At 41.1% G+C, this 18464-nt stretch overlaps 1 protein-coding gene across 2 annotated transcripts in view; it reads right to left on the bottom strand.

Annotated features, from left to right (window-relative positions):
* LOC145360585 (vinculin) overlaps positions 1-18464 on the bottom strand; it is a 120856-nt gene that overhangs the window by 49440 nt on the left and 52952 nt on the right. For both annotated transcript variants that reach the window (XM_080215923.1, XM_080215924.1), the window contains exons 2-6: positions 15605-15675; positions 11869-12019; positions 11597-11705; positions 10951-11073; positions 6575-6735 (exon numbers count right to left, since the gene is read on the bottom strand). In XM_080215923.1, coding sequence (XP_080072049.1) covers positions 6575-6735; positions 10951-11073; positions 11597-11705; positions 11869-12019; positions 15605-15675 — 615 coding nt within the window. The remainder of the gene's footprint in view (positions 1-6574; positions 6736-10950; positions 11074-11596; positions 11706-11868; positions 12020-15604; positions 15676-18464) is intronic.

Genomic DNA, 18464 nt, shown 5'->3' with positions numbered 1-18464 from the left:
ATACTCACAAGCACTTGGGGCAGAGAGTAGTCCTGAGATTACTGCTTTAGAGGTCCTGCTTTTCAATCTCCTTCCTAGCTTCCCAAAATCTGTTTCCTCTTTCTAATCAAATCATTAGTATGAACATGGACCAGGACCTCTGGCTGTTCACTCTCATCTAGAACAATGTCCTGTAACCAATCCATTAGAGGAGATGCAGTGTATTTTGCACATGATTGAAGGCACATATTTTAATGTTATACAGTATCCACATACTGGTTTTTAAAAACAAATCCAGTAAAATCAGAAACTAACAAACTCAAAGAACAAAAACAGGCCCTTCTGCCCAATGAGCCCGTGCCGCCACCTTAACACCACCAGTCCCCCCCTCCACCCATGACCCTTGTCTAATGTTTTATGGCCATCCACATTGAGGGAAACTAATTTAGGGACAATTTATTACTGCCAATCAGCCTAACAGCACATCTTTGGGGTGTGGGAGGAAACCGGAGCACCCGGAGAAAACCCACGCAAGCACGGGGAGAATGCGCAAACTCCCACAGACACCGGCCCAAATCCACGTGTCTGCACAGCAAACAGTGATAGTCACTGAGCTGTCGTGTTGCCCAGCATCTGGTCCAGTTTAGGCACACACTAACGACATGAAGCACCAGGCCAATCTCGAACAACCAAGAGCAGCCCAAGTACGACCCATCGCGTGTATGCCCCTTGTTGGGCACAAGGCGGACCGACTTAAAACCTGTGAATGAAAAGAGAAAAAAAATTATTGTTGTACCATATCCATTTGCCTCACCAGGGACGCCCCAATGCTAATGACCCTTATTTAAAACAATCTCCTATATCCACCCATCTCCAACCCAGTCATGTGCCTGTCGAAGTTACTCTTAAATGACTCTAGCGTGTTTGCCTCCACCACCTTACTTGGCAGAGCATTCCATACCCCCACTACCCTCGGTGTGAAAAACCTCCCTCTAATTAAGACTTGGACAGGTTGTTAAGACTTGGACAGGTTGCAGAGCTGGGCCGAGAGGTGGCGGATGGAGTTTAATGCGGAGAAGTGTGAGGTAATTCACTTTGGTAGGAATAACAGATGTGTTGAGTATAGGGCTAATGGGAGGACTTTGAATCGTGTGGATGAACAGAGGGATCTAGGTGTATGTGTACACAGATCCCTGAAAGTTGGGAATCAAGTAGATAGGGTTGTTAAGAAGGCATACGGTGTCTTGGCGTTTATTGGTAGGGGGATTGAATTTAGGAGTCGCAGCGTCATGTTGCAACTGTACACAACTCTGGTGCGGCCGCACTTGGAGTACTGTGTGCAGTTCTGGTCCCCACATTACAGGAAGGATGTGGAGGCTTTGGAGAGGGTGCAGAGGAGGTTTACCAGGATGTTGCCTGGTATGGAGGGGAGGTCCTATGAGGAGAGACTGAGGGATTTGGGGTTGTTTTCGCTGGAAAGAAGGCGGCTAAGAGGGGATCTTATTGAAACATATAAGATGATTAGAGGTTTAGATAGGATGGACAGTGATAGCCTTTTTCCTCGGATGGAGAAAGCTAGCACGAGGGGGCATGGCTTTAAATTAAGGGGGGGTAGTTATAGGACGGATGTCAGGGGTAGGTTCTTTACCCAGAGGGTGGTGAGGGATTGGAATGCCCTGCCTGCTGCGGTTGTAAATGCGCCTAGTTTGGGGGCGTTTAAGAGATCCGTGGATAGGTTTATGGATGAAAAGGGATTGGTTTAGGTTAGTGGGTCATTGTTTTTTAACTGGTCGGCGCAACATCGTGGGCCGAAGGGCCTGTTCTGCGCTGTAATGTTCTATGTTCTAATATCTGTGTTATACCTCTCCCCCATCACCTTAAGCCCATGGCCCCTTGTCCGATGTGTCTCCATCATAGGAAATAGCTTACCTCTGTTTACTCTATCTATATCCTTCATAATCTTATATACCACTATTAGATCCCCTCTCAGTCGCCGTCTTTCAAGGGAAAAGAGCCCCAATTTATTCAATCTTTCCTCATACCCCAGTCCTTCCATACCAGGCAACGTCCTGGTAAACCTCCTCTGCACTCTCTCCAGAGTCTCCACGTCCTTTCGGTAGTAAGGCGACCAGAATTGGACGCAGTACTCTAAGTGCAGCCTAACCAACGTTCTGTACAACTGCAACATTAGACTCCAGCTCTTATATTCTATACCCCTTCCTATAAAGGCTAACATACCATAGGCTTTCTTCACCACACTCTCCACTTGCACTGCCACCTCAAGTATCAATGACAAGTTTTTAAATAATTGTATGTCTTGGGAAGTTTTAATAATGTCTGGCTAAAATCTAGAAGGGCTGCATTTTATTCAGGCAACAAATCAGTCATGTATTTCAATGCTGTAATAAACTATTTAAGTTTCAGTCTATTCGATATGACCAGTGAACAAAGCAATCAGAGCAAATCATTTGACTCCAATTTCTATCACTGTTGTAGGTTAACATAAAAGTCAACTTCTGTCTCCATTCCTTTATGTTGGATACTTATATTTTCAGTTAGAAAGGTAATACAACCATTGGACCAAAACCATAAAAAATCTAACCAAGCACAATCATAGCAATGAATTAAATTATGCTTTCCAATACTTCAGAAGCAAAAGAGTTCTCATAAACATAGACCGATAAGTAGTGAAAAGGATAGTCAAAGGAACGGTTGGATCAATTAGCGGTGAAAAAGGAGGGGTCCTTGTGGAGGCAACAAGCATGGCTGAGATACAAAAGGAATATGGGGTGCCTTGCAGAGTCTTCTCGGCAGATGATGCTGTCAATGTCACAGTGGAAACGGGGATTGTAGAGATATTGGATGGGATAATAATAGGTAAAAGAGGTACTTAAAAGCTGGGCAGTCTACGAAGTAGGAAAGTTACCTGATCCTAGGGTAGATAGAGAAACCGTTTTAAGGCAGGTGTCAAAAATGACGACACAAGGATAAAAAATATACAGCACCTAATGATGATCTGGGCTGCAATGACTGAAAAGATGATGGAAGCAGATTCATAGTACCCAGAGGGAATTGGGTAAATCTTTGAAGTGGGAAAATGTTCATGGTTAGGAGGAAAGAGGAAAGAGATGAGACTAACTGGATAGACCTGCAAAGAGCTGACACAGTAAACAATGCCAAAAGACCTGCTCTGTGCTGTTTCGTTTATGATAATGATGTTGAAAGACAAATAAAATAATGTTGACCAGATACACAGGAAGGGTAATTACACTCCATTGACTCATCTTCCACTGTATTCTAGCACACATTAATCTGTTTACTATCTGCACTATTTTCATTTACTTCTCCTCCACTCCTAAACATTTTTCCCTCATCACCTTCTTTAAGGTATGAATCATATCAAGACATTTGTCTTTGCATCAGCAATGCTCAAATTACTACATATGACCATTTTTTATGTGGAGGCCTGTCCAGTCAGAGCAAGCAGGATGTTCAACAGTGGGAGGTGCCAGTCCCATATCCAATTCCTTTATCAGCAGACATCGACACAAGCACATTTCCAAGAGTTACCACTAGACAACAGTCGGAACTGTGAGCGGTTTCCTCACAAGCAGCTTGGAGAGCTTGAGGATACCTAAGCTAACTGCAGCACCTATATAGCAACTCTTGCCTTGATTAAAAAGCCAAACACAAACTTGCTATTCTAATATGGTTCAACACCATGCCAGGTTGTATGTTAGCCAATGAATCAGAAAACCTAATTCTTGTTAAATGTAATTCAGCTCAAGTATTGAAAATAACATTGTGACACTGAAATTTATGCCTAGTGGAGATTATGTTCAAGCTTTCTTATCCCTCCAACTTTACTCCCTCTATTTTCACTGGGAAAGAAGTTTATTCGAAGAAATTTTTAGAGGTCATGTTATAATCTGCACTGTTTCAAAAGCTTTAAGAGGCATGTTCAAACTATGGGAGGCCTGTGGTTTAAAAGCCCCAAACATGTGACCTAACAGCAAGTTGAATTTTAAGAAGTGTTCAGCATGTGCTAGCCATAATGTTATTTGAAGCAAACTGCACCACACACCAAGGCGGTAACAGCATTCATTCAGGACATGCTTGAGCAGAAAAACAGAAAAACAAAAGTGAGCTTACCTTCTACAAGGAAGAATGAAGAAGAAACGAGGAAGAAAGTAAAAAATAAGATGCTTGTAATGGTCTCAAAAGAAAGAGTGCAAAAGAAAGCTTCTAAAATATGTAATGTTTTGACCACAAAAAACACAGAAGATAATTTACAATCAAAGATTTTCAGTGGCTTGAAACATAATTTCAATAATACTTACCAAAAATATTAAAATATAATCAGTATATCTGGCTACTTGTCAAACTCATATTTGCACAATCTTTTATAAAGTTATTTTAGGACCTGCTGATTGATGCCCAACAGATGAGAATACAAACACCACCCTGTCTTGAGGCAGGCACATTTGTGGAGAGAAACACACAGAGATCGTGGGCAAAAGAATTTCATTATATGTTATTACTTCAGCCGATATCAAAGGATGAATTGGATTTCTGCTGTAGTTTAACATTGAAATTTGATTTCAATTTCTTATTCATCTCAGCAATCCAAGTAAATAAGAAAGATTCAGAAACTACCTACTGCTTGTGGCCCAAAGAAATAAATAAGAACAGCCTTACATAAGAACATAAGAAATAGGAGCAGGAGTAGGCCATCTAGCCCCTCAAGCCTGCCCCACCATTCAATAAGATCATGGCTGATCTGAAGTGGCTCAGTTTCACTTTCCCGCTTTCTCCCCATAACCCTTAATCCCCTTGCCTACCAAAAACCTATCTACCCGCGTCTTAAATATATTTAGCGAGGTAGCCTCCACCACTTCAACGGGCAGAGAATTCCAGAGATTCACCACCCTTTGAGTGAAGAAGTTCCTCCTCAACTCTGTTCTGAACTGCCACCCCCCCCCCCTTTATCTTGAGGCTGTGCCCTCTAGTCCTGCTGTCCTTTCTGAGCAGGAAGAACCTCTCCACCTCTACCCTATCCATCCCTTTCATCTTGCACATCTCAATAAGATCCCCCCTCATCCTTCTAAACTCCAACGAGTACAAGCCCAGTCTATTCAGCCTCTCTTCATAGTCCAACCCCCTCATCTCCAGTATCAGCCTAGTGAACCTCCTCTGCACTCCCTCCAAGGCCAAAATATCCTTGCACAAGTGCGGCAACCAAAACTGCACACAGTACTCCAGCTGCGGCCTCACCAGTGCCCTGTACAGTTGCAGCAAGACCTCCCTACTTTTATATTCAATCCCCCTCACTATGAAGGCCAGCATCCCATTTGCCTTCCTGACCACCTGCTGCACCTGTAGGCTGGGTTTTTGCGACTCATGCACAAGGACCCCCAGGTCCCTCTGCATCGTAGCATGCTGCAGCTTTTCACCCTTTAAGTAGTGGTCCTTCCTACTATTATTCCTGCCAAAGTGGATAACCTCACACTTGCCAACATTGTATCCCATCTGCCAGGTCCTTGCCCACTCGCTCAGCCTTTCTACACCCTCCGCACAATTTGCTTTTCCACTTATCTTCGTGTCATCAGCAAATTTCGACACCATACACTCAGCTCCCTCCTCCAGATCATCTATATAAATGGTAAATAGCTGAGGCCCCAGCACCGATCCCTGGGGCACTCCACTAGTCACCAACCGCCAATCCGAATAGCACCCATTGACACCTACTCTGTGCCTCCTATTTGACAGCCAATCCTCTATCCACGCTAACACCTTACCCCCAACTCCATGCCCCCTAACCTTCTGTAACAACCTTTTGTGCGGCACCTTATCAAACGCCTTCTGAAAAAAAAAATCAAGAAACACCACATCCACCGGTTCCCCTCCATCCACCACACTAGACACATCCTCATAGAATTCCAATAAATACGTCAGACACAACTTCCCCTTAACGAATCCGTGCTGTGTCTGCTCTATCAAACAATTCTTCTCAAGATGCCTCGCTATTTTTTCTTTGATGACAGATTCAAGCATTTTTCCTACAACAGACGTTAAACTAACCAGCCTATAATTCCCTGCCTTTTGCCTGCTACCCTTTTTAAACAGCGGCGTAACATTAGCCGTTTTCCAATCTTCCAGCACTTCCCCGGAATCCAGCGAGGTTTGGAAAATAATCACTAAGGCATCCACTACCACCTCCGCCATTTCCTTCAGAACCCTGGGATGCATTCCATCCGGTCCTGGGGACTTGTCCACCATCAGTCCCACTAGTCTGTCGAGCACTACCTCTCTAGTGACAATGATCTCATTCAGGCCCTCAACTCCTTACTGATAAAGCAAGATTCAAGAAGTGAAAACGGTAAAAAAAAACCAAAAAAAAGTCACAGATAAATCATACACTGCAGACACCTCTGTACAGGTATGGACACAACCAGAATCAACCAATAACTGCCCCATTGAAAACAATGTACATTATTGTATTACACTTCAATAGACAAGTAAATGAAAGCTTCACCACAAAAAATACTTCTTCCATGGTACTTGCATTATGATTTACCAAGATTCTCAGACATACCTTACTAGCCCAAGCATCCTCATCCCAGGATGTTAGCTGCAAAACACGAATGATTTCATTGATTTCAGTACTCATCTTTTCCACAGTGAAGTTACGGTTCTTTAGAGCCTCTTCCACTCCTTGGCTTTTAAACTGCTTCGTAGTCACAAAAATCTTAATAGCTGCAAAATGAAAATGTAAAACTGTGTCACATAGGGCAGGATCTTGAACCTGCATTGCCTGCAGAGTCTCAATATCTGGTGAAACCCGAAAATCATAAAACTCGCCAGAGCGATCAAGACTTCCAATTTTTGCCACCCCTCACCAAAGATATCATCAGGTTCATGGCATGAACCATGAAAATGATCCAAAGATGTGCGGGTTAGGTTGAATGGCCATGCTAAAAATTGCCCTTAGGTGTCCTGAGATGCATAGGTTAGAGGGATTAGTGGGTAAATATGTAGGGATATGGGAGTATGGCCTGGGTGGGATAGTGGTTGGTGCAGATTCAATGGTCCAAATGGCCTCTTTCTGTACTGTAGGGTTTCTATGATTTCTATGAACCCGATTTACAAATGTTACACTACATTACCACATTACTAAAGACTGCCCCACCCCGATACAGAGCCCAATCCATATTTTCAAACCACAACTTTACAAAAGGTTCACCTGGACATGAACCTGTCATGGGGATCCTTGAGTGCATAAAGGTCTTTGTAGCCCCCGGGGAAGACAGACAGGCAGTGTCCTGGAAATGCCCCCTTGGCACAGGTGCCAACTTGAGTCGAGGCAGGAGTCTCATTGGGGAAGGGGGATTTCATTTCAATGTGGTGGAGGGCAGCATGTGGGAACCAAGGATTCTGGGAATAACCTTTTGAGGCGGTAGGAAGGTAGGGGTGCTGGCACTAACTGCTGGAGGGGGTGGGGGAAAGGGTCTGAAGCTCAGGAGGAAGGGGGCACAATGCCAGCAATGGCTGCGTAGATGGAGGTCTGATATTCTGACGGGATGGAGGGGTGCTGACACAGATTGCTGGTGGGGTGGAGACGTGAATATTGGTTCCAATACATAAGAACATAAGAAATAGGAGCAGGAGTAGGCCATCTAGCCCTTCGAGCCTGCCCCGCCATTCAATAAGATCATGGCTGATCTGTCGTGGCTCAGTTCCACTTTCCCGCCCTCTCCCCATAACCCTTAATCCCTTCTCTTATCAAAAACCCATCAACCCGCTTCTTAAAAATATTTAGCGAGGCAGCCTCCACCACTTCAACGGGCAGAGAATTCCAGAGATTCACCACCCTTTGAGTGAAGAAGTTCCTCCTCAACTCCGTTCTAAACCGCCTCCCCTTTATCTTGAGGCTGTGCCCCCTAGTCCTACTGTCTTTTTTGAGCGGGAAGAGTCTCTCCACCTCTATCCTATCCATCCCATTCATCATCTTATACGTCTCAATGAGATCTCCCCTCATTCTTCTAAACTCTAACGAGTACAAGCCTAGTTTATTCAGCCTCTCCTCATAGCTCAATCCTCTCAACTCCGGTATCAGCCTAGTAAACCTCCTCTGCACTCCCTCCAGGGCCAAAATATCCTTGCGCAGGTGCGGCGCCCAAAACTGCACACAGTACTCCAGCTGCGGCCTCACCAATGCCCTATACAGCTGCAGCAAGACCTCCCTACTTTTATATTCAATCCCCCTCGCTATGAAGGCCAGCATCCCATTCGCCTTCCTGACCACCTGCTGCACCTGCAAGCTGGGTTTTTGCGACTCATGCACAAGGACCCCGAGGTCCCTCTGCACCGTCGCCTGCTGCAGTTTTTCGCCACGTAAGTAATAGTCCTTCCTACCATTCTTCCTACCAAAGTGGACCACCTCACACTTGCCAACATTAAATTCCATTTGCCATTTCCTGGCCCATTCGCCCAGCCTATCTAGATCCTTCTGCAGACTCTCCACACCCTCCGCACAATTTGCCGTTCCCCCAATCTTGGTGTCATCAGCAAATTTCGACACCCTGCACTCGGTTCCCTCCTCCAGATCATCTATATAAATGGTAAATAGCTGAGGCCCCAGCACCGACCCCTGGGGCACCCCACTAGTCACCATCCGCCAATCCGAATAGCACCCATTGACCCCCACTCTCTGCCTCCTATTTGACAACCAATCCTCTATCCACGCTAACACCCTACCCCCAACTCCATGTCCCCTGACCTTTTGCAATAACCTCTTGTGAGGTACCTTGTCAAACGCCTTCTGAAAATCCAGAAAGACCACATCCACCGGCTCTCCTCTATCCACTGCCCTAGACACATCCTCATAGAACTCCAGTAAATTTGTCAGACACGACTTCCCTTTAATGAAACCGTGTTGCGTCTGCCCTATCAAGCAATTCCCTTCAAGATGCCTCGCAATTTCCTGCTTAATGATGGATTCTAACATTTTACCTACCACAGACGTTAAACTAACCGGCCTATAATTCCCCGCCTTTTGCCTGGCACCCTTCTTAAACAACGGCGTAACATTAGCCGTTTTCCAATCTTCCGGCACTTCCCCAGAATCCAGCGACGTCTGGAAAATAACCACCAAGGCATCCACTATCACCTCCGCCATTTCTTTCAGAACCCTCGGATGCATTCCATCCGGTCCTGGGGACTTGTCCACAATCAGCCCCTCTAGTAACAGTAATGTCATTAAGACCCTCCATTCCTACCACCTTTCCATCGCTAACACCCGGCAAATTATTCACGTCCTCCTCCGTGAAGACAGAAACAAAAAAGTTATTCAAGACCTTCGCCATATCCCCATCCCCTACCACTAGCTCCCCTTTCTCATCCTCTAAAGGACCAACGTTCACCCTAGCCAGCCTCTTCCTTTTTATATATTTATAAAAACTCTTGCTATCCTTTTTTATATTAAGTGCTAGCCCAGCCTCATAGCTTCTCCTACCCTCCTTTATCAACTTCTTTGTCAATCTTTGTTGACATTTAAACCTTTCCCAATCCTCTTCTCGCCCACTGCTCTTAGCTACTCTAAATTCCTCCGCTTTTAATTTAACACTTTCCTTCACCTCCTTCGTTATCCACGGCTTATTACCTCTCTTCCTACTGTCCTTTTTAACCATCGGAATTTCAATTCTGAGTGTGTTAATCACTAAAGCTTATAACATAGCTTATTTACACTTACTAAAAGTGACATGCGTTCATACACAGGGGCCCGTTGTTCACAAACAAAAAGAGTATATTCAAGCATTGTGCCTTCTTTGAATTGCCCAGAAGTATGGGAGCTGATAGTTTCCCATTGCTTTCTCCATGACAATGCCTAAGACAATTAGAGTCAACTTGCCAATCAATCTGACCCCTTTTTCACTTGCAGTATAAATTGTTGTGATGGTTTGAAATTTGGTATTCTTGCATTTGCCCTGAAAGAGTTCAAGATGAAAAGCTGTCTCTCATTTCAGCAGCACTCAAGTTTGGGAAGGTTGAAGGTAGAATATTTATTTTTACACAGAGAATATTAAAATATGGAGGAAGTTGCCACAAGTGACTGTGGACATAAACCGGTGTAAATCATGGGATAATGATAAAGAAATTGAATTAGATTAGATTACTTCACTTGAGCTAGCATTAACACAAGTTCATGTTGAATGTTTCTCTTCTCTGCTGTGATGTCTGCACCTCCTTACTTGAAGCCAAAACAACCAGCTGGGGACTTTGGGCAGGGGAATTTTGACAGAATGATGAGGAATGCCAAAAAAATGTTTGTAGATTGAACAGAAAATTTGAGTGTGACTTTTCAAAATTGGAAAAGAGGTGCAGTTAATTTTCAATTTGGCTGCCATCTGTTTAATAGAGCTGGAATGCTAAACAGTATGAGAGAAGCAGCCAAAGCTTAAGGAAAATAGAAAATAGAAATCTTGGGCAGATATGATTCAGGATAATCCAACCAGTTAAAAACAAATATAACTGATTGACATAGAAAAGTTCTCTTAAATTAAATGCAATGCTGGCCATCTGCAAAGTGATTTATTGTCTAGGCTGTATAGTAGTTGTGTTAATTCATTACTCTTTGTTCCTGTGCCAGGGGGGCCCACCATGCTTCACTGGACCAGAGTTCACCAGAGGGCAGACAAATGTAACTCATCATTCTTATGGCATTTTATGCAAACAAGAGCTTCATCTGGGTTTAATTAAAATTGCAATAAGTCAGTGACATATAAATGTGGATTTGAATTATAACCACAACCAAAATTGAAGGCTACAAAAGGGGGAGTGGAGGCATAAAAAATGTCATAATTGATTAGCATTTCTATAATTTAGTCATACGATGAAGCGCTTCCAGTGCAAAAGTCTAATTCAATGACAGCATAAGAGATCTGGCTGTTTCCAAACTGAAAACAAAAATACCTGAAATGAGTACAGGAAGAAGTTCTTTCACTGTGTTCATGGAATTGACCAGCATAACCCTGTGCTCTTGATGAGTCAGTTCCTGTTGTCTTTCATCAATCATCTTAGCCATTTTAGTCATTCCTTAATTTTGGTGGGATGGGAAGGCAGCACAAAAGAAGAGAAGTAACAATTGGAGTATGTGAAAAAAGAAAAGCATATTCAGATTGCAAGTAGTTATGATGCAAAAAAAATGAAATGATGTAATGCACACAATTAAGAATGTCATCCATGCTAAAAGATAAGTTCTACATTTAAATGTCTATCATTTCAGATCTCTTAATGCACCTGTTAGATAATACTACTAGATTCTTCCATAGTACATAGTGATATATCTAGCAATGGTTAGGTCAAGCGGAAGAGATGGAGTAACTTTGAGGTTTTGCTTTTGCAGAATTAGCATTTCCTCCATGCCCGAAGTTACACTTTACCTCCTCAAAATAATACATCTCTCAGAAAGATAGGTCAAGAATAGTTTAATTTGCATGTGTTGCTTTAGAAATAACAGTAACAAGTCTCACATCACAGGTTAAAGTCTAACAGCTTTATTTAGTCGCAAAATCCACTTTAGAAATAACTCAGACTTCAAGAAAATTGAATTTCTAACCTGGACCCAAGTTCTTAGTGTAAGTAACCAAATCCTCCATAGTTTCAACTACTTCAGCAACTGTGAGATATTCCAAGATGCCTTTACAGACACGGATAATTTTACGGACCTGGGGGGGTAAAAGAATTGTATTTCAAAATACACAAATCTATTATTTTTTAAAAGTTGTACACAGCACATCAATCTCTAGCGTACTAATATACAGATAGACATAACAAAAGCCATACTCATTTTGTCCAAGAAAAGTGGAACTAATTTTCATAAATAAATACCTCTGCTTCATCAAATGTCAACAGCAAGTCTGAAGTTCCAGAGAGAATACCTCTGGAACCATCAATGAGGTAATCACGTGCGGGTACAGCATACGGATTGTCTTTCAGCATCTGTGCAGCCTGGATCAACTTTGTGCAGGCATTTTCGACCCTACGAATGATAAGTCAGTAAATTAAGATAAATGCTCAACCAGTTTCTGTTTACAGTAATTGTTATTTTACACTTGAACAGAACAATATCAAACCTATGATTTGGCTCTGAAGATGAGAAGTCAGGAATGTTAGAAGCAAAACAGATCCTTTTGGTTGACAATGACCTAACTTGTTCGCTTCAAATGTTTAAGAGGCAAAATTGAAATTGTAAAGGTGCCAAAGCAACAGATATATTTTCAAAAAATTTTCAAAATAGTTGAAAATCATAAATTAGCATGATCAATGCTAGTTCAAATTCCCTTTTCTCAATATGGTTTAAGTTCCCTGTGTATTTTATCAGCTTTGTGCCAGCCTTAAGATGTGTTTTGAAATAATCAGCAAGAACTCCAGAAGACTCAAATTTATTTTCAGTTTGAAAACAGGTCACACACACCACTACCGATACTAGAAATCAGATACGTTCTATTGTGGTGACCTCAGCTGATGTCACAAGAGCACAGCTACATTCCACTTCACACATCAAATGAACTACAAACTGCACAATCCACTCAAACACCGACTTGCTACATGATGCTATTCTTGGAAACTTTTTGCACCTCTTAGAAGCAATTGAGTTGCCCTTTGAAGTAACAGTCCCTTAAAACTGTAAACAAAATTTTTCTGCTAGCTGTGCTGTCAGCAATTTCACTTAGCAAAGAAAGCCATTAGGAAAAACCACCAGGCTAAGAACAGATTCATGCAACAGCTGAGTACTCCCTTCAGCAATTTTTAAACATCAGTCAATCTCCAATGCAAGATCTTACTCCGAGAACCTGGCATAATACCAAGGAGCTGGCACAATATCAGATACCTTTCTCTGCTCAGTGGTGCCCAGTAATATGAAACAACATCAATCATTACAAAGTGTCAGTATACCGCCTCTTATTTGAATCCCAAAAATATACATAATTTTACTTGGATTACCACTGTGGGATAACAGAAATGTTCATCCACGGCAATTTTAAATCCTTAGACTGAAAAGTTAAATTATTGTTCTTTAAATCTTAAGGCTGGATTCAAGATCCTAAACTCATGCAATTACCCATTCTCATTTCTAGAATGTCAGACACAGCATTCCAAAACAAAAGAAAAGTGGCAGTGTAATTATGACGGTCTTCCCTCAATGTCACTCTCGATAACATTGGCATTCACTGGATGCTGGCCACAAATTGAGCATTTAACCGCTCTATTTTTGTGGCAGCCATTAATAGGTTGTTGATTGGATCATTTACTAATGCACATGCAAAATGCCCATCAACCTTAGACAACTGTGAATCAAACTTTTTCTGAGTCATAATTTAATGCAAATAATAAGACCTAACTGTGGAACACCAACTTTGCATTTTATGATAAAATTTTAAATTTGGCACAAAAGCTGCTTCAGAACTGACAAATTTAATTTTAACGTGTGAAAATATTTACTCATTGAACGATGGTTAGCTAGGCATTGTATAGAAAAGGTCAGTACATGTGTGACTTGTAAAATAATTGGGATTCCTAATTTGGTTGTATTTGAGAATGCAGAGAATACAAGACCGTGACTGACACCACAACTGACAGCACAATGTTATTCAAGTCATCAGCAATTAATGACCACATTGAAAAAAGTTGAATACTCTAAGCCCAAATACACAGGTTACATGTTTTGTTCATTACAAGCTTCTTCAGTTGTATAGGTCTCCGTAAAATATCAATAAAGAAAACACGTAAATGGTTTCTAAAATTTCAATTGACAAGAACATGGAAGAAAAGGCATGTAGGAGATGAAGTCAATAAGATTCTGGAAAATATTTTAAAGTAGCAATCAACAAGCATCCAGATAACTAACTAGGCGACATGAGAACATTCATTGGTTACCTCCTCTTTCCCGCAACCCATTTACAAACGTGTTTAAACATTGAGGTTTAGGGTATTGCCCACAACTTAGAAACTGAACTTCTTTCACCTTCAGAGAAGGTGCAAAATGCTACTTGTACTTGTAGTTGCAACAAGATCACAGATAATCACTCCAACTGCCACCATTTTGTTCGCTTTCAATCATGTGGAAATATTTGATTTTTTTAAGCCTCTGAAGTTGATATAGAACATGTGATTTTGAAAGCTTACGATCAGAATTTGGGTCTGATGTCCTGAAATGAAAGGATCAGCTGAATTGAAGGAAGTCCAGCTCCTTCTAGAGATGTGATATGACAGCTGTTCCTAAGCTTTCAAAGCCATTTTTTCTAAGCCACTGGAAGATAAATATCAGTTGGCATTTCACCTGTGTGTGGAAACACAACTCTGATCACCAGTAATCCAAGTCACATGACTGCAGGAAAAAACATTTACTTCTGATTAAAAACTGACTTGGTCTCTCTCAAACAGCTTCCATAAACGTATCCTATACAAACTGACATTCATCCAAAACTCTTGCCACTACATGTTACATACGCAAAGACCAACGCATCCGTTGCTGGTACCCTTCACACCTTCCATTGGTTCCTCATTACCCAATGCTTATATTTCAAAATGATCAGATCATCCTAATGTGGTAATACAGCAAAGGCTTTGTTCCGAATGAAGTGTGGAATCTTTGCAACTCCACTTTGCAGCCTGCACCATCTCTTCAAATGATGAACTAAAGCCTATTCAAACTTTTGCATTTCTCTTGCTACACACCATCACTATGTCAAGATCTTCAAACCCCATAACATCCATCTCATTAATCCCACCTTAGTCACCGAGTTCTTGCTCAAGTTCCACTCTTGCCATTGAGGTATCTTCTGATGTTATAAAGGCACCAATTAAGCGCAAGTTACACTTGGATAAAGGCAGTTAAAAACACAGAAGCTGGGTTTGCCAGTTTGAAATGGAGATGATCAAATAGCATGCATTAGAAGCTTTTGAGGACAATAAAAAAAAAATTGCAGGTCAAATGTCAGGTCGTCATTCATAGGGTCAGCCTGATGCAGGAATCATGCTGTTGGCTTTGTGTTAGCAGTCACTAAGTGATTGCATAAAGCTGTATTTATATTCAGGATTTCCTACAAATACATGTGAACAGTTGGCAAAACAGTGAACCAGGCTAAACTCTTAAGTAATATCAAGTCACAAAATGGAAGGCGATGTGGCAGTTGTTGGGGCTGAGGGCTAACAGGAAGAAGGAAGTCATCAGTCCAGGAAAAATGAAACCATATCTTTCCCTGCTATAATGTGGAGATGCTAGTGTTGGACTGGGGTGGGCACGGTAAGAAGACTCTCAACATCAGGTTAAAGTCCAATGGATTTATTTAGAATCATGTGCTTTCACAGAGCGCTGCTCCTTCCTTAGGTGTCTCACCCGAGGAAACGCAGCACTCCAAAAGCTCATGATTCCAAATAAAGCTGTTGGACTTTAACCTGGTGTTGTGAAACTTCTTACTGTTTCCCTGCTATAGCAATTGAATCCAACATGATTAAAACCATTACAGACCCATTAATAAGGTTGTTTGTAAGTACAAATGCAACCAATATGAGCAGTCATTCATTACAAGCCTATTATATGTAAATGTAACCCAACACTCACTTGATGAAGGCTGGTGGCATATCCCTCTTCATGACCTGATCTTCAGTAGTCTGTACTGTCTCTTTCCCCACCTGAAACAGATACAAAAATTGTCACTTAAAACGTTCACCACAAACAGCTATCACCATACTCCCCCATCGCTGTGCAAAATGCTCACGACCAACTGCATTCACGTTCACACAAAGGACGTGAATGATTTTAGGAAAACCTTCTGCCAACCACATGGTTCATTCCTGAATTGAGAATGAATAAACCGGCCTGTCTCTTGTTATGTTGGCCTCCAATCATTTTGAGTAATTGGACAGACATTAACTTTAAAATCCTAATTGCAATTATCTGACCCAGGTAACAAACCCACAACTTAAAATTGGTTTTAAAACAGAATTGGAAGCAGAGCTTGGAGGAGCACCTGATGTTGAGAACATTCAAAGTCAAGTATATTGCAAGTAAACAGTCATGAGGAAAAGTTGGGACAAAAAAGTGTGCAGATTGAAATTTTGTAAAATAGATTGTCAATAGAAATGTCTCCCCTGAGCCTTTTGACCACTTTCCATCACTCACCAGTCCAAACTTTTCCATCTTACATTGACATTAATGGTTGCTGACAAAAATAGGGAAGGAAGATGACAATCATTAAATTCTTTGCATCACTTTTTTCACCAATCTTTCTGGAGGCAGACAAAAACAACTTGCATTTATGGGAAAAGCATTCCAAGGTGCTTCATCACAAACAAAAATAAAGATTTTATGATAAGTTACCAAAACTTGGTCAGGGAGATGAGTTTTAATGAGCATCTTAAAAAGGAGAGAAAGTAATATAGGGAAGGAATTTCTGGGGTTAGTTCCTTTGCCACTGAAGACACAGCTTCAATGAAAAGCATTATAGTGCAAGAGAATTGGGAGAGTGCAATGATCTCAGAGTTGTAGGGCTGAGGACATTACAAAAGCAAACAAGGCCAGCTACACATTATTAAATTGCTTTATTTTACAGACAAGTAAACACACGATTGTAATCAAACTCCATTTTGATCCAACTACAGAATCCTAAAAAAAATTGAAACACACCATGACAGTAGTTCATTTAACTTTTCCTGATTGTGATTAACTGATGATGCACCAGTCTTGCTCTGCATTAGTTGGAAATGGAAAGGCAGCCAGCCCCAGTGTCTCCAGCCCTGTTCTTGTTCAGTGATTTGTGAATAGGCTTGTCAACTGACTAACCTTCCCCTCTCCTCAGAAGATGTTCTCAGCAGACATATCATGCTGGGTCACATGAATAGAATAGCCCCACCATAAGAGGCATGGATGTCTTTTGGCCATCAAAGACAAAATAATAAATTGCTTAATGTCGCCAGTTGTTGGAAAGCTTCAGAATCAACATGCTAAGTTAATACCCTGCACAGAGTTGGTGGCTTTTTAAGCCTATGAAATTGTGTTTTAAAAACACAATCTTGAAATATGACTGAATCTTGAATCATTTCTGTGGGGAGAAAAAGGTCAAATTTGCCCAAGTAGTGGTAAGTGCATTTCCATAGGTTTAGAAAAATAATTTTCAAATTAACAAATGTCTATATTTACACATCAAATCCATTTATTATCGAATAGCAAGATGATTCAAGTAAATTGCGCAGTTTGGAATCAAAGTCATTAACCTACTGTGCTTCACCAAGTGACTGGTTATTTTCACAACAGATGCAAATTTATTTATATAGTCTTGCACCTTGTGTCACATTTTAAAATGTCAGTATAATAAATGTGTCAATAGTGCTATTAGGAGCACACTGATTAGAACGCACATGTGCACACACGCACATATGCAAAACAATTCTGTTTCAAAACAAAGATTCTGAATAATCCTTAAGTTCCTTTGAAGGTAGTCTTTGAGGTTCCTTAATTCCAATTTTGCCAATATAATCAATCTGAGGCTAATACTCAAGTTTTGGTAGATTCTTTCAAGTTTTTTCTCTTTAAGAAGAACACTTAATAGTTTTCAAAAGAATAGCACCATAAACATTTAAAGAACATAACAACAAACAGCTACTTGGTCTATTAAATCTACACATGCCAGGAAAAACGTATAATTTATCCAACATGGATTCTACCCTACTTAGCCAGCCTTCTAATAATTTCCTAACCCTATCTTTCTAAAGATGAATGAAGGGAAACTCCGGAATTCTGACAGATACCAACATCAATCTGATGCAGTTGTAGTCTGTTGCTTTACAAAAGTGACACAAACATGACTCCAGCAACTACCTGTATGTCCTTCTATTCCAAACCCAAATAAAATAATGTTGTTCAACGACATGTTATCCAACCCCATCAAGCAGATATGATCTAAAACTAATCAGTCTGTTAAAAAAAACCTTGCTGAAGGGAGTGTCCCTTCCTCACTTAGAGCTGTCAGTCTCAATCATCCTAATAGCCTTCTCTGAACTGTCTCCAACACATCTAACTCTTTTTGCAAACATGAAACCTGGAACACAATATTCCAAAGCAACTATTAAAAATTATAATCTGATTTGAAATCAAATACCCGCTAGAGGCAACCTAATAGTCTTTTAAAATTAAGTTTACGTTGAGTAATGCCAAAAGAGAAAGTGCTGGAAAATAGCAGGTCTGGGAACATCTGTAAGGAGAACAAAGAGCTAACGTTTTGAGTCCAGATGACTATGCCAAATTACTTTCCATAAGCACTTTTGTTGTGCATTCACAGACTTAATTATTAAAAAATATCTGATTTTCATTACGCTGTTTGCTTATTCTGAACATATCCTGCTGAATTCAGATACCTCTTATACTCACTACGTGTTAGAGTAATCAACAAATTTGCAATATTTCACAAGGATCAACCTCCTTC

The sequence above is a fragment of the Carcharhinus amblyrhynchos genome, chromosome 31 (genome assembly GCF_965287045.1).
Source record: "Carcharhinus amblyrhynchos chromosome 31, sCarAmb.v2.hapA, whole genome shotgun sequence".
NCBI classification, from domain to species: domain Eukaryota; kingdom Metazoa; phylum Chordata; class Chondrichthyes; order Carcharhiniformes; family Carcharhinidae; genus Carcharhinus; species Carcharhinus amblyrhynchos.
The sequence above is the reverse complement of the archived record's forward strand: the minus strand, read 5'-3'. Positions and strand labels throughout refer to the sequence as shown.